The 17,170-nt window shown below is 39.9% G+C and overlaps 1 protein-coding gene across 1 annotated transcript in view; it reads right to left on the reverse strand.

Annotated features, from left to right (window-relative positions):
- Window positions 1-1,467: 1,467 nt before the first annotated feature.
- Window positions 1,468-17,170, reverse strand: part of arhgap23a (Rho GTPase activating protein 23a) — a 39,842-nt gene continuing 24,139 nt past the window's right edge. Inside the window, 17 exon segments of the mRNA XM_046865455.1 lie at window positions 1,468-4,579; window positions 5,553-5,584; window positions 7,637-7,730; window positions 8,602-8,643; window positions 8,765-8,890; window positions 9,314-9,403; window positions 9,646-9,719; window positions 9,958-10,036; window positions 10,837-10,989; window positions 11,088-11,206; window positions 11,306-11,418; window positions 11,549-11,610; window positions 12,014-12,322; window positions 12,446-12,583; window positions 14,093-14,132; window positions 14,522-14,633; window positions 15,068-15,226. Coding sequence (XP_046721411.1) covers window positions 3,149-4,579; window positions 5,553-5,584; window positions 7,637-7,730; window positions 8,602-8,643; window positions 8,765-8,890; window positions 9,314-9,403; window positions 9,646-9,719; window positions 9,958-10,036; window positions 10,837-10,989; window positions 11,088-11,206; window positions 11,306-11,418; window positions 11,549-11,610; window positions 12,014-12,322; window positions 12,446-12,583; window positions 14,093-14,132; window positions 14,522-14,633; window positions 15,068-15,226 — 3,173 coding nt within the window. The 3' untranslated portion in view covers window positions 1,468-3,148.

The following is a 17,170-nucleotide window of genomic DNA, read 5'->3' on the forward strand; positions in this document are numbered from 1 at the left end:
GTCAAATATTATATAATTTATTTATTTATCCCTGTTCTATATATAGGAATGGGATGCTGCCACTAGGGATGTTGCCATCAGTAAGTGTATCATAGACCAGTTTCATGCAACACACACACACACACACACACACACACACACACCATTAAACAAAGAGGGTTGGTGAAGCTGCATTACACCAAAATCCATGACCCCCGTGGTTTGTTATATGTACAATAACGTACATATTATATTACTATTTAATATATAGTATATTAATACTATATTAATATACACATTATATGATTTCACATTCATTTCACTGAATTAAATATATAATAAAATGCAACTTACCAAAATACACAATCAGTGTGCGCTTAATTCAACGATGCATTGAAAAAGACTGAAACAAGTGCAGAAATGCCACTATATAAAAAAACCCCTGTAAAAACAGACTGTTGAAGTCTATTATATAGAAATAAAATTTTTATTTTTTCCATGCAGCCTGGTATCAAACAAAGAATGTTCCAGTACTGTGGTCTGATGGTTGGGACCCCTGGTATAGTGGGTGAAGTTTGTTGGTCAATTTTAGATTTTGCCCAGAAATTTGTATTTTTGACTAAAATTATAAAGCATCTATACTCTAAACTAGCCCAAATAGTGGTACTAGCCAAAAGGCCAGTATAATGATAAAATCATTCTGATCACATGCACATTATCAACTTGTGCTGTTAATATCATAAACAGCAGCTACGCTAATTTCTCTCCACTGCTTCTCTTTCTCTCCCCATCCAGAGGCATCCTGAGGTTTGGCCAGCTCCAGTCACGTCTCACCTCATGAAGATTATGGACCTTTAAAGAAGTAGATGCCGAACTCGCAAACATCCCGTACCATATAAAGACGTCCCAGTGCCAATTGGATCCCACTACATGTGGGAGTTTTGATATTGGACCTCCTGGCGTGTTTAAAGGCTCTGGCATGGAGAAGCAGGTGTTGGATCTGTGATGATCTATTTGATGAGTCGCTCAGTAGCTCCTAGTTTTATAACCATAAAGACGGTATAAAACTGTAGAAAGAACATTACTTATAATCTTATACTCCAGTGCTCATGTTAGTTCTCACTCTCCAGTGTTCTGTATTGTTGAAAGATTTATGATCAAACTCTTGATGTCACCCAAATGAGGATGGGTTCCCTTTTGAGTCTGGTTCCTCTCAAGGTTTCTTCCTCATAACATCTAAGGGAGTTTTTCTTGCCACAGTCGCCATGGCTGCTCATCAGAGATAAATACACACCATTCACCCTAACTGTTGATTTCTGTAAAGCTGCTTTGAGACAATGTCTGTTGTGAAAAGCGCTATACAAATAAACTTGACTTGACTTGATAAAAGATTTCTACTGCAGAATCAGCCATATGTCTTTGTTTGGACAATGAAAAGCAAATAAATCTGCACTGATTATTCAACAAATAAATAAAGCAAGCCAAACATGACAGAGCAATGCAATGCCCAGCAATAAAGAATTTATTATAGCATGTGACAGGCCGTTGGACAGACGCTCTTCTGCAGGTTAAAGTTCTTGAGTTAAAACTTTTTCTTTGCATTGAGGTGTATGGAGTTCTGCATAGTACTGGTAAGTCACAGAGAAAAGGCCATTTATGAGGAAATGAACAACAGTCGATTGGAGTTTTAGTTCTGTTCGTTTTAAAACAAATAACACCCCAAACAAAAGTACTTATTATATTCATACAAAATATATAATATATATTTTATATATATACTGTATACAAAACAAAAAGGAAAAATTTTAAAAAGAACCATTTCAAGTAATATCTTAAAAGAAATGACCGTGCACCTATGCGCACTTTTGTAAACCATATAAAAACAAAACCAAACAGAAAAAAACAAAACAAAAAAAAAACAAATATTATATGCATATTTACAAGATTAACTTAGCAAGGCTTTGTACAAATGTTACAAAATAGCTGAACACACATACACAAACAGTTTCAGACACACAATCTTACACAGATGAAGAAATGCTTAGAATGAGCAGTGTGTGTGTTGTGAACACACCACAATTTGTCTTGTGGTTTCTCAATAGAACATGAGACACGAGCGAGTTTAGGGGGTCAAAAGTCATCTTCAGCACCGTCCCGCAAACACTGCCTCGCTAATACTGCATTAATACTTTGCTGAAGGCGACAGTTGAGTGGTTGAAAAACTGTGTGTATTCATGTGAATGTTTATTCATGTCCCCTTTATTGTTGTCCCAGGATCTGCACTGAGGCAGCATTGTCATGGTAACATAAAAAAAAAAAAAATAGGTAAAAGAGGGTGAATTTTAATTTGGCATTCCCTCCAATGGACACAGTGAGAGAATGAGGACACACTTTCAGGGAGCACACAGCGAAGCACCGAAAACACACAATGACCCCAGTGTGAGTGTGTGGCAAGAACCCTGGCAGTTCTTTTAAAATGTTACATGGAGAGCCTGCTGCGCTCTGGCCCTTTTGTAACACTGTAAAAAAGAGCACTAAAAGGACTGTAAGAGAGAGAAAGAGAACAAATAAAAACTTTGGCAACGTTTAAAAGAAACCCTGTGCCATGCAAGCCAAGCAGCTATCAATGAGAAAAAAGAAAACACACAGTTTGGCCAACATGTTCATTGATACCCTTCATCCAACATCTAGGTGCCAATGCTGATTACCAACTGAGTGTATAATCTCAAAATAGTTGGTGCGGTTCCAGCACTAAAATGGAACCAGACACAGGTCATTTTTGGGCTTTGGTTTGGCGGCGTTTCATCGCAACTTGAGCTGCTCAAGTTTTTTTTTTTTTACTGCTACTTTTAAAACAATACATGAACAGGACGATTTTTCTTTAAAGGATCAATGCTGCTGCTGTGACTCAGCGGTTTGACAAGAAAAACAATTGTTTTACTGGAAATCGCAAGCAACTAAATAGTAGCTGCATTGCTAAAGCTGATAAAACTGCTGCTAAACAGTCTTGGGTGTTGTTAAAAGTATAAATATTATCTCTTACACCAGTGGAAATGTAAGTTGCCTGTTTTATATAAGGTCCCAGACTCCCAAAACAAGCACAATGGAAAACTGGGGATTTAAGGGATATTTCCATACACACAATTTAATCACGCCAATTCAAATTCTGTTACAAGCATTCGTGGAACTGGGAGGTAGGCGGGGCCCGGACTAATAAAGAGGTGTCGGCTGGGGAGCGCTGGGGCACAGGGATTGGCTTATCCCCATGACGTCGGTTTAAAGGGAAAGGTTTGGGGGGCGGCGCCGGGGGTTTGTTGTTGTTGTTAACCGCTGTGGTGACTTGAGTGCTTTTGTGGGTGGAGTCTGTAGGCGATATCACCACTGTGTGTCTCCTCCAGGCTCGCCTCCGCCGGCGTGTCTCAGGCGAGACAGGTTTCCTCAGCCCCACACTAAGGTCCTCTGCTGAACCGAGCAGTCGTGCACGTACCTGCTCTGCTAGTGATGCCTGACTTATGGCGCCAGAGGTGGTGCCCGGTGCAGGGGGCGGAGCTAAAAGGTGAGCACTGAATGAAGTCAGTTTGGGTGAGTGGGAAGGGGAAGATTCCGGAAGGCTGGTTCTCATTCGCCCCTGGTTGGACTGCTGTTCCTCGTCGGTGGGCGAAGCACTACAGACTTCTAAAAGATCTAGTGAACGAGCTTTGGCCTTTTCTGATTTCAGCCGCCGACGGGCTAAAGTATCACACTGAATGAGGCGATGAGAATTGAAAGAAGGTCGATTTTGAAGGCGCTGGGAGGCAGTGGAAGAAGAGGTGGAGGGAGTTGAGGAGCGTGCTGCACTTTCAGTTCCTCTATCTACAGGCTCAGGGTTGGGGTGTTTGGAAGAGATGGGGGGAAGAACTGGAATGGAAGTGGTAGCAGGAGTAGGAGTAGATACGGAGGGTTTATAGTGTGTGTACAGGAAACTGCGTGGTGCAGTCGGTTCTGGTGAGGTGTGTGTATTTGATGGTGGCGGCGTGCGTTTCTCAGGACGCTCTTGCGTGAGAGAGCGTGAGGCGAAGCCGCTTTCGTTGTCCGTCTCGCTCACCAGCTCGCTCTGCTCATCATCGGCATCGTCGCCCCGCCCCTCGGATGCTAAACTCCGCCCCAGTGTAGACAGAGTGGAGTAACCCGAGACAATAGAACGTGCATCATCCCCTCTCCAGCCGCGACCTTTCGTCTCCGACCTCTGGTCCTCTTCCTCACTGAGGATCACTGGCCGCCCTTCTTCCTCACAAGGCATTCCGGGTTTGTCCTTGCCTGGCGACGCTGCAGTCACTTCCGCATTCTCTTCGGCATCTTCCTCCTCTTCGTCATCTTCATCCTCTTCTGCCTCTGCACGTGGAGCCGTGTCAGATTCGTGCCGCTCCATCTCTTTCTGCTCCCCCTCCCCCTCCACAGTCAGATCGGGTCTGAATGGTTCATGTTCGGAGTCATCGTCAGTGCTGCTGCCCAGGAGCCGGGTAACAGGTCGTTTTCTGCGCCTCCGAGTCACAGCAGACATGATGGCCAGCGTTGTTAGGAAGTCCTTGGCTGTGAGGTCACGTTTTGACCCTCCGGAGCCCTGAACAACAACAGAGTTATTACCAGGTGTCAAAAATGTTCAGGACGCTCAATACGGAAAATATATTGCAGTATTTACCATCTAGAAAAGCACATCTGTTATACCTGATGTAGTCGGAATATACAGTAAATAGAAAATCAATCTGACATTACAGTGAACAGGAAGTCCTCATATAACTATAATTTAACAAATGTAATATTTTCACCTTCTGTTCTGTTAAATGAACATTACATATAATGCTACTATTTGTTAATATTTCGCTTGAATACTATACCGGTATATAACTTTGCCCTCCTGTGAGTGTCATGCAGTATCAAATTTTTTCCAAATCCATTTCCATCCCATCTTAAATTGTCTATACACTGCCGCATAAAAATCAATAATCAGTTGGCGGGCCATCAGGACCAGCAAGGCCTTCTCTGCCTAAACTCTATCAGCATCACTGACTTACATTTTAATACATTTTTGTCCATGAATATATATAAAATGATTCATAATAGTTGATTCTTTTCACTTTATAGTGTTTTTCTTGGATGTCTGTTTGGGTGTCGGTTTACGTTGGCGCTTCTATCCAATCAGATTTAGCAGTCACATCACGTGTTGCCAGGTTCAAAATCTGGCGTGAGACCTACAAAAATAAGTGTGGGCGCTTGCGGTGTACAGTCCATGCTGCTTGAAGCTGTTGCCTTATAATATAATAAGGTCGGCTTTTTCACGTTCTTTGATTGGCTGGTCAAAGAGCGCATTAGTCAGAGCTCACAAACCGCATCTGTAGCGAACTGCACAAACTCAAATATTTTGGTGTGGATTTAATAGCAGCATTCCACAATGGCTGACATGATGTATAATGTATTCTGTGTCATAATGATGGTATAGGTGGTTTGATACTGGTTGGACACCACTGAATGAATAGGCAACCACTAACAACTAACGACACATGCTTTTTGAACTGCAACTCTTAATCAATCCTTACCTTTGATTTTGCTGAATCACTGTTGGTTGAGTCTAAATCCACAATAAAATAGAAAAAGAGAAAGGAGAGAGAGAGAGAGAGAGAGAGAGAGAGAGAGAGAGAGAGAGAGAGAGAAAGTTGAAGATAAATAAGTATATAGACAGTACATCTTTCTAAGAAATGAAAGGCACAGAGGCAAGTAAGATCAAGAAGTAATAAGTGATGGCCATTTTGGATCCCAAATCTTTGAGAAAGAATTTTTGGCCTTTTTTATTTTTTTAACAACTGCATCACATCTTCTTGACTCTGTGACTGTTATTTAATATGAAGCCTCCCAACAAAAGAGACAATGTTCACACAAGTTTACAAAAAAAACCAAGCAGCATGTGCGTAACGAATGCTTATTGATTGTCTTAATGCTCAAATGTGAACAGGGTCTCCAGATCTGCAGCGTTAAAGAAGAACCGCACACACTGTTGACATCACATCGCATACATGATGACACTGACCCAGGAAGGAAGCCATGTAGGAGGCAAGAGCAGAAAAAGGGCAAAAGGGCAGGGAGGATGATTTCAGGGACATGAGGGAAAACACTGCTGACATAAGTCACGTACCCACAACCAGTCAAATCTCTTATGCACGCACACATGCACTCACGTTCAAGCGTTCACTCACTCTGTCTCTCACACACACACACACACACACACACAGGGTATGCCAGGCGAAACCCATCCTACCGCAGTGGCTGCTCCACAGGCTCAGCTATCAGAGGAATGCAGAAATGTATAGAGAGAGAAATTGGAAGAGGAATACAAAAAAGAGAAGGGAAAAAAAAGATGAAAAATAAAAGAAAATGGAAAAGTGCAGAGCACTCATCATGCAAGAAATCTATATTTTTTTTAAATTGTTTTACGGTTATAAATAAAAAACACAACTAAACACACATTTATGTTTCTACTGACTGAAAAGCCACATTCGAGACATAATAATGATATGACAATAAAGTGGTGTGTGTGTGTGTGTGTGTGTGTGTGTGTGTGTGTGTGTGTGTGTGTGCAGTAAGTGGTTACACCGGGTAAAGATGCTGCGATATCGCTAACGCATAATTTATCATATTATCATATTGCCAAGCCCTAACTCAAAATATCTCAAAATCCTATCTAAAATCAGGACAGATCTTAAATGCAGCTATTGAATGCAGCATCATGTCATAAAATACAAACCCGATTCCAAAAAAGTTGGGACACTGTACCAATTGTGAATAAAAACAGATTTTATATTTTATTCAGAATATAACATAAATGACATATCAAATGTTTAAACTGAGAAAATGTATCATTTTAAGGGAAAAATAAGTTGATTTTAAATTTCATGGCATCAACACATCTCAAAAAAGTTGGGACAAGGCCATGTTTACCACTGTGTGGCATCCCCTCTTTTTTTTATAACAGCAAACGTCTGGGGACTGAGGAGACAAGTTGCTCAAGTTTAGGAATAGGAATGTTGTCCCATTCTTGTCTAATACAGGCTTCTAGTTGCTCAACTGACTTAGGTCTTCTTTGTCGCATCTTCCTCTTTATGATGCACCAAATGTTTTCTATGGGGGACTGCAGGCTGGCCATTTCAGTACCCGGATCCTTCTTCTACGCAGCCATGATGTTGTAATTGATGCAGTATGCAAGGTCTTCCCCAAAAGAGACGACGTCTCTTGTTCTAGAACTTGGATATACCTTTCAGCATTGATGGTGCCTTTCCAGATGTGTAAGCTGCCCATGCCACATGCACTCATGCAACCCCATACCATCAGAGATGCAGGCCTGTCCCAACTTTTCTGGAATGTGTAGCTCTCATGAAATCCAAAATGAGCCAATATTTGGCATGAAAAAATTCTAAATGTCTCACTTTCAACATTTGATATGTTATCATTATTCTATTGTGAATAAAATATAAGTTAATGAGATTTGTAAAATATTGCCTTCCATTTTTATTCACAATTTGTACAGTGTCCTAACTTTTTGGGAATCGGGTTTGTAGACTAAAACAGATTCAGTGTGCTTTGTGGCTTAATTCATGGTGTTTAAAAGCTTAAAACCTGAGACTCTCACCTGAGATCTCACCCACAAGCCCAGCTCGGCCAATGTTTAATAAGAGATGATCTATGTTGGGGGCAGGCTGAACATCCTCAGTGTCCACGGGCGTCTGACAGAAACAAAGAAAGAAAGAAAGCATAACATCAATAATTAGTAGGGGTGTACCCGACTCAGAGTCTTGTCAAGTCTTGCCCATAGTCAACTGGTAGTAGTATCATATCTATGTGTGTCGGGTTGGACGTGAGTTGGGATGGAGAAAGACGACGATTGGAAGCCGTAATAGATTCTTCATAACATTTTAAGTCTAAAAAGATTATGGATCAATGAACCTAAGTACAGTGCAATATTGATGCAGCGGAAAACAACACATTTCTAAGAATTAAATAGCAACAGAATATACTTTTTCAGAATTTCCCTGACTTTCTTCAATATTTAATCCCTGCAGCCCAGATGCTCCTGTGCCAGTCACGTTCAGGAAAAGTGAAACTTAAATCTGTCACAGGGGTGGGATTTATTCGCGCATGTTAAAAATATTTATTAAAAGCTGCTTTCATTTTCACATTTTTTTTTGCAACATTATCATAATAAACTTTATATTAACTTATTCGGAGAAAACCAGTCGTTCTATGCAAAATCAAACATCGAGCACCCCCATATAACCAAAATGGCACGATCCTTGTTTCATAAAACCAAAGATTTGACTGTGAGATTGGTAGCTGAATCAGGCTTTTCCTATTGAAGCACAGAATCTCTAACTATTCAATTATTATAATTCATTTATGAATTATACACTATTCATATTTAACAGTGACTATGATTTATGGCTTCCCCAAAGTTGACTTCTTGAATAAGATGTCGATTAATTTTCTGTAATTCAAAGGTCACACGTTTACATTATTGCACTGTTATTTACTGAAAGTGTCTTGAGTGTCAGTGCTTTCCTCCATGAGTCAGTAGTTATCATTTCAGCTGTAATGTACCTTTTCATCCTTGTCGTGTTCGTCGCTGAAGAACCAGGCATACTGCACCAGACAAAAAAAAAAAAAAAGAACATGACAATCTGTTTTGAATTGATAGTAAAAAAAACCTGAAATGAAGACAGATTTCTCAGTTGTGGTGTTTAACAAGAAAAAAAAAAGGTACATGTTGGATGAGAGTCTCGACAATCTTGTAGCGATCAGGCATGTGGGTGACCATGTCTGTCATGTTGTCCTCCGATGTTCTCATGAGAGTGGGCCCAAACACTAGTGCCAAGTTACGAGGCTCCATCTGCACACACATACACACAATACATGACCATGCAGATCATTTTGAACACAAATACATTACATGCAAATTCAATTTAAACCCCATAGAAGGAATTATTAGTATATATTTTCTTTAGTTCTAAATTTTCGAATTTCTTCGAAAACTGAGCAGTTTAAGATTAAGAACCTTAAACAGTGGCAGCTTAATGTTGGAGTGTTTGAACTCACAGGCTGAAGCTTAAAGCCCTAAACAATGGGTAAATATCATGGATAAAAACAAATAACTGGATATATGAAACATGCATGCAACAGAAGTCTAAGGGCAGGTGTCGGGGCATCATTTATTCACATAGGTTTGTAGAATGCGATCATAAATATCTTAAAATTTACATCTCTATAACAGAAATGTGTATGTATATATACTGTACATATACACTGAACTGACCTTATTCTTCTCTGAGTGATTGGCTATAGTTTTCAGATGACCAATTAGAAACTTCAGAGTGTGGAAGTAATAATCTGGCAAATCACGGATCTGTAAGAGACAAAAACAAATATGAGGAGAAAGTCATTAAGCTGTAGAATGAGAGGAATGAAAAACCCAGGATGTGTTATTATAGAAAATAATCAACAGGGCCCGATCACACCATCCTGCATATTGTTTACATTTCAATAACAGCACACGGTAATGTGCTTTATTCCTTACAATAAAAACACAACTGAGTAAATTAACAAAGAAAAAAAGGTCTATTAGGAAGAAATAGTATATACACGTACCAGTTTCTTCAAGGTCTTCAACCTTTCGCTTGGATTCTCCATACGATTGGCATCGATGAAGTCGTTGTACTTGTCTATCAAAGAAAAAAAAAGAAAAAAAAAACGATTAGGCACCAGATAAAGATAATAAAAAATAAAACAATGAACTACAGCATTTTTTTGTTTTTGACTGAATGTGATACAAAATATTGCTTTCAAATCATTTCCAAGCCATTTTTACATGTTCCGCTAAAACGCAAATGCAGAGCGAGATGATTTCAGCCGTGAGGCTTGTTGTACAAGTTTAATTGTCTGTTATTTCAAAAGCCTCACCGTCAGTAAAGAGGGGCTCCGGGAGCTTGCGGAAGAAAGATTTCAGCAGGCTGCTCACCACGTTTAGGTCCTGCCACCGCTAGATCAGAGAGAAACACAAGATAAATATCCACATCTACCGCGTTTACGATTTTACACACTGAAAATTGCAATTCCTGAATGATTTCTCAGTTTGCTTGAACTCAAATAAGTTCATATTTATGGTAGAATCTTGAAACACAAAATGATGTAACGGCACAGAATGCACTATAGAATACTGGAGTATAGTATTGTTCAAATACGGTACAACTGCATAACGAATTAATTTGTTTTTGTCCAAAATTAAATGTAAAAATAGCTCATGCTGAAATAAGTAATCGTATAAATATATACTATACAGTATATACCCCCTGTCAGCTTTAACCAGTCTTCTCGTTCAACAAAGAGCCTCTTACACAACAAAGAGCAATTTCTTCTAGAGGAACGATTGCCCACTAGACAGTTGTTGCTGTTTTTTTGGTTGCATATTTCTGTGTAAGTTCTATATACTATTGTGTATAAAAAATACTGAAACTGGTGGCAACATCCATGGCATAGCCTTACATTTTTCTCCCATTGCATGGATGTCTATATATTAAATTAATGCAGAATGTAAGCCATCCATTTCCTTTTATAATGTATCCTAGCACTTATGAATAAATAACGATTAAATTTGAATACATCAGTTCTCTCTAAAACTATCTGGAAAACACTGCATGCTGCAGAATACAGAAAAAAAAAATGTTTTTGGTCTTCCAGTATTTGAAGATGATCTATATATATATATATATATATATATATATATATATATATATATATATATATATATATATTGGAAATGTGTGTGTTTGCATGTCTCACCTCCTCTGTAGTGTTAATATCACAGCCCTTGTTTAGTTGGTCCTGCAGGTTGGACACCACAGCGTTGTTACCTGGTACTCTGTAGATTCCCATGTACTCTAGACCCATCTCCTCTACCAAGCCACAGCAAATCTCGACAATCAGGGGAACAAACTACGCACACACACAGACACACACAGACAGAGTATTAGTTAAATCTTAGGATCCATTATAATTTCTCATCGGAATCACACAAGCGTTCACGTTCAGACCTTGTTATTGGAGGCGGGTTGGCAATCCTCCAGCCGGACTCCAAACGCTTTCGGGTCCGCCTTTTTCGCTTTCTTCATGAAGTTGATGCCCCATGGAGACTTGGGAGGACTGCTCTCCTCTGAGAGTGAGAAGAATAATGATAATGAATAAAATTGAAGAAAGAGAAGTGATAGTATGACGTGATGATGGATGAGCGTAAAGTGTAAAACGGACTGACCTTTGGCTTCATGTTTAGGGGAGCGTGGGGGAGCACTGCTGTTGTCGGCCTTGGTGAGCAAGAAGGTCATGCGTGGCACTCGGGGAGATGAGTCAGGCTTATTACCTGTCGGACTAAAGGGAGCCACAGAGAAACAATGGCAATGTTTTGCTATTTTTTTAAAAACAATGTAATACATAATAATTATAATTTTAAATATATATCACATTCAGTTCCCATGCCCAGCATGGTATTTCTACTTACCTATGCTTCCTGTAGTCATTCAGTTTCTTATTGATGAGAGCTTGACGAGAAAACCCCAACTCCTACCACACACATGTGAGACATTCATCAGCTTCATACATCATAAAACATGAAATTGGTAATATTACCTTTATTTATAGCATTTTGCCACACCCCTTAATCCAGAGCGACTTACAAACAAGCTGTTGAGGGCCTTTCTCAAGGGCCCAGTATTGGCAGCTTAAAGGTGGTGCTGAGATTTGAACTTGTGACCTTCTGATCCAAAGTCCAATGCCTTAACCAATGAGCTACCACCGTAAACCAATTTTAATATAATATATCTAATATTTACCAATAATATCTCAGAAAACGTAAAAGGTCTAAAAGGAAAATAAATGTACTTCTCTACCTGCCTGTAACAATTCAACAAATTCCATTACATTCAACAATATTTTTTGTGACCCATAACCACATTTTTTCCCTCACCTCGCTGTCAGTCTTGCTGCCTTCCCGAATCTCTTTGATCCACTCCAGCATGTCCTCCCGGTCCTCAGCCTGCAGCAGGTACTCGCAGAAGTCTTGCGTGGTCAATCGTAGCGCGTTCTTGCGCTTGGTCTCGCTGTATGCGATGTCCACCAGGCACCCGCGGATGTTGATTAGTTGCTCGTCTTCGGATCCGCTTCTCAGGATGGAACCCTTGAGCAGAGCCTCTCGCTTGTCTTTGTAGAGGTAGAGTTTACTGAAGCGCAACACTGAGAAGACTCGTCTCCAGGGACGAATGGCACTGCCCACCTTCTGAAACGTGGAAGGCGGAACCTATGACTCAATAAAGTTGAGCTGCTCTGATATCATTTCTTTTCACATGTTAATTCCTTTTGTACTTGTGATAATTGTGTGCGGCCCTACTTCTCATCTCACCTTGCCCTTCTCAGTATGGATCTGTTTGTAATGCAACCATCCTTCTTTCCTCACGTCGTTGTAGTTGATGGTGCCCAGCTCCGAGGCAGAGTGGCGCTTCGAGCGAGCCTCATCACCCACAGTCAAGCTGTCCAGAGACTGTGCACCCACACAGATACACAACAAATAAAATACAAAAAACTATATAGAATCACAGCACATCCATCTTTCTACAATGCAACAGCAGGGAAAATCTGCTTTAACCCAAATAAGTAATCGCCCAAATTGATGCATTGTTCTTGTACAAACTGAATACATCCTTCAAATATTTATGGTACAGCCTGGAAAAAGCATATGAATCCCTAGGCTGATGACGTCAACAAAATTAGTTGGAAGTTGGCAAACGTATTGATTTATTAATGAGACAAGATTGGAGGTGTGGTTTTAGAGCTATTTGAGTCAGCTTTTCACAAGTAGCATTGCCTAATGCGAACTACGCCTATGTGAGAATTGCTGAATCGCTGAGTCTCAGATGGAAAGGGTTAAAACAATGAAACAAAAAGCATTACATAGATATGGTGTTTATGGCAGGTCTCAATGAAGGAAGCGACTGCTTTCCAAAAAAAATTTAAACACTGCTACACCAGTGAAGTTTGCCAAAGATCATCTTGATTGTACAACTGGAAAAATGTATTTTTTTCTGGACTTTTGGATCTTAGGTTTAGTTTGTGAAGAAGAACAGTTTTAAAGGGAAATCGCATTAAAGAAGGGAATGCATACCAACATAAACGGTTATATACAGTAAAGGCAGAACCATGATTTTGGGCTGCTTTCTTGCTTCGCGGCCTTAATAAATCCTTGATAAATTGCCGAGATATCCTTCTGGATAATATCAGATTGAACTAAACCCTGAAAAAAAGCTAAAAGGTGCAGCAGGACAATGATCTAAAACAAACCAATCCCTGGCTTCATCAAAAAAATAAAAATAAAAAATAAAAAATAAAAAAGAATATCTGCCTCAAGTCAAAGCCCAGACCTTAACTCCATGAAGTTGCTGTGGAATGACCTCAAAAAGAGCTGTTCACACCAGAGCAGTTCTGTAAAAAAAATAAAGAGTCCAAAAATTCCTTCCGAATGTTGTGCAGGTCTAATCCGCAGCTATCGGAAACGCATGGTTGAGGTTATTGCTGCCAGAGGAGGATCGACCAGCTATTAAATCCAAGTGACCACTTAGTTTTTCCACAGTATCGTGAACATTTAATGGAATACGTTCAGTAAAGACATGAAGGATTAGAAGTGTATAAACGTCTGTAAGTCTATACTTGGATACACACTTTGATTCAATTAAAGCAGAAAAAACGACTTATACCAAAGAGTCCACATGCTTTTTCTTGCCATTGTATCTGTCAATGAACCACAAAATAACATGGTTTTCAGTGTTTAAAAGGGGGGTTGATTCATATCATTTTCTTTCATGCCAATGTTAATTCACAAATGTTACAAATTTGTGTCAGAATAGACCAATTGTGTTATAATTTTGACCTCGCAATTCAAGAGGTTTGCAGAAGGAGAATACCCTAAAACACCATAAAATACTCATACTGACACTACTGGCTGTTTGTTTTTGTTTTTTTGTACTGGGCAACTATTTCAGTAAGCTGCACTTACCCCATCAGCGAAAAAGCTTTTAACTCTCTTTGGCAACCTCCTGAAAGGAATTAAATACATAATACGATTTAGTATGCATACAAAAAGCTCAGCATTAATACCTGTGGCACATCCGTATAAGTTTGCAAGAGGAAATATTACTACATCTGGATGATTGAAAGTTCTGGAATAAAAATCTCTGAAGGCTTGAATAATTTTAGATGATTTTACATGATGCTGCGATCATCTGGTGGTCCTTTGAATTGAATGTTCTCGGGTGTTAAAAGTTTAAGAACCATCTATCTTAATAATAAAATTTCAGGTTCCTGTATAATTCTTTTGTCGAGATTTAGAGCTATGTACATACAGGAATCTGATCTTTAAAGTAAAAAAAAAAAAAACTATTCACATTTTGGAATGAAGCCAAACACTAAATCCATAAAGACTCACGAGAAGGTGCGCCCATCGTCTCGGAGAGTGTGCAGTCCATCGTCACATGACTTGGAGCGTTCTGTGGTGATAGCCAGCAGATAGGAAGAGCGGCGACTGGATTTGATGCTGCCTACTCAGAAAGATGAAGAGAGAAGAAAAGCTGATTCGTACTGCATGAGAGGGGAAATATGATGGAGTAAGATGGAGAGCGTAACAAGACAAGGAAAGACAGCGAGCAGAAGATGAGAGAATAGCAAGTGGGAAGGTGTAGGAGGTGTAGGAGGGATGCAGGATGGATAGAGGGATGGCGTTCCAGAGTTTCTGGGTCGGTTGTACATTCGGTCCGGTTGCGGCTCGATCGTGTGCACATGCAAGACAGCATGCAGATGCAGTCCATCAGTTTTGACTCATGTTCTAATACATGCACGAGTTGAGATGTGAATGCGAAGGAATGCATGTCGCGTAAGTATCAAATGTACACTGGGTGGATTTCAGTGGTGTGTGTGTGTCTGAGCATGCATTTCTTTCTTTTTTCTCTCTCTCTTTTTGTTTTGCAAGACTCACTGCAGTCGTGGGAGGAGAGGCGGCTGAGGGGAAAGGTGAAGGTTGGGGAGGCGGGGCTCGTCCCCACAGCGGAGGCAGATTTAAGGCCACTACTGGACACAACAGACGAGGCGGGGACGTGACACGCCCGCAGATCTGCACTCGGGCTGGTTGGTTCATCTGTTGGAGGAGGAAAAGGACAAGAAAAAGAAGGAAAGAGGGATAGAAAGAAAAGAGGATGTGATTAAGAAGGAGAGGTGAAGGATACAGAGGAAGAGAGGAGAACAGGAATAGAAGGAAATCATTAGACAACAGAAATAAGCAAGAATGAGAAAGAATGAGCAGAAAGAAATTAGAGGGCTCAGGTTAAAAGAAAAAGCGCAAAAGAAACGGTTTTCGGAAGGTTAACTCATCAAACATACATGGGTTTTTTTTTTCGCTCGTCCGCAGAAACAAAACTACGCACAAACATGTCATTTCTCAAAAACGGAAACAAGCCATCGGACCACACCAACCTTGTGTAAGTGAAAAGAACGTAGGTTCAGAGAGAAATAGAAAGAGAAGACCAGTTCAAATCTGAAGAGCATTTTTTAAAAACCAGAAAACGGAAAAACAATAAATCAACTTCGATCGTACCTGGATCTTTGTCCTCCATGAGAAACGTGCTAAAATGTGGAAATGAGACGTGTGAGCTGCCTTCGCACTAAAAACAAAGTTTCAGTTCTTTCCCAAACCCATGAATGCGTGTTTGTGTGGGTCACTAACCAGTGCTTCACTTTATAGCAGTGTTTGCAAAGTTATAGATAACGTCAAGCAATGGGTGGAGCATGTAAAATTACAAAAACAATCTGTGGGGATTGTTTATATGTTCAGAAATCTGTTAAAGTACATTCGAATGGAAACATTCAACTATCTCTGTTCACTGTATATTTATTAATGCAATATTAGTTTTAATAAACTAGCTGGAACTTCAGTATTACAGTATATTTATGGGATAAAACATAGTATATAAGTTATTTATAACATCTGGTGAATTTGTGACTTCAGCTAGTAAGCAAGATTCACACAAAGCATCTTTGGTTAAAGGTTTCCAGGTCACCCGTTCCAAACGTAATCAGTTCAAACGACAAACTACAGTCTTGGATTTCTCACAGAAGTGATGTAAAGGCAGCCCTTTTTTTTTTTTTTGCTGTTGTGCACATTCCAACCAAATCATCCACCAATCTATATTTAAAGTTGCTTCAAATCCTCGATTTAAGTCATGCTGTCGATTATTAAATCTCTGCTCCACAAAGCCACCTAGAACTACAAAAAACGAAATTCACCGGACAACATAAATGCATTTTGTATATCCTGACAATGCCCTCTTGCAACTTCATTAAAACGCTTCTGCTTTCAGTTCCACCATGACCTATGCAGCAACAGAAACAAGCTCTCAGTGTCAATTATTTATCTCTCTGAGCACATTTCTTCTCAGCACCAGACCAGACCTGATGTAAAGCTGCTAGCGCTCGAAAATCAGTCACATCTGGCACGCTTTAATACTGATCCCAAACACCAGATGGCAGCAGAATGCACCGCTGCTGAAGTCAAGAAAAGATGTTTTCTCAATTACCACTCTGACATTTTATTAGTTTATATATATATATATATATATTTTTTTTTTTCTAAATCTACACTCTCTAATCATCCGATGTGACAACAACCTCGATCATTTGTATTCCTTTTGACCCACCTTCTTTTGCTCTCATTCCTTTTTTTATTATTTCCAACTCAGTCAGCTTTTTGATGCCCCACACAGCTGTTTTCCTCGCGTCCCTTTTAGTCATCGTCAGCAGGTGTACATCAACTCATCCTAATTAGAAATTCATCTCGCTGATTTTTTTCAATCACTAATATCCCCTTTTCACCCTACATTTCTGTTCCCGCTCTCGTTCTTCCATAGCAGCACAGAGTTAACCGTCCTCACATACTCAGTTGTGGAGGTGGATGAGAAACCAGAAAGAGAGAGCGCAAACATTCCCAATCATTCTTCCACTCTCGAACACACAAACACCCATGGGAGAGAAAGAGAGACAAATAGACAGAAAAGAGAGAGAGAGAGAGAGATAGAGGACGGGGCGG

Source organism: Silurus meridionalis, chromosome 14 (assembly GCF_014805685.1).
Source record: "Silurus meridionalis isolate SWU-2019-XX chromosome 14, ASM1480568v1, whole genome shotgun sequence".
NCBI classification, from domain to species: domain Eukaryota; kingdom Metazoa; phylum Chordata; class Actinopteri; order Siluriformes; family Siluridae; genus Silurus; species Silurus meridionalis.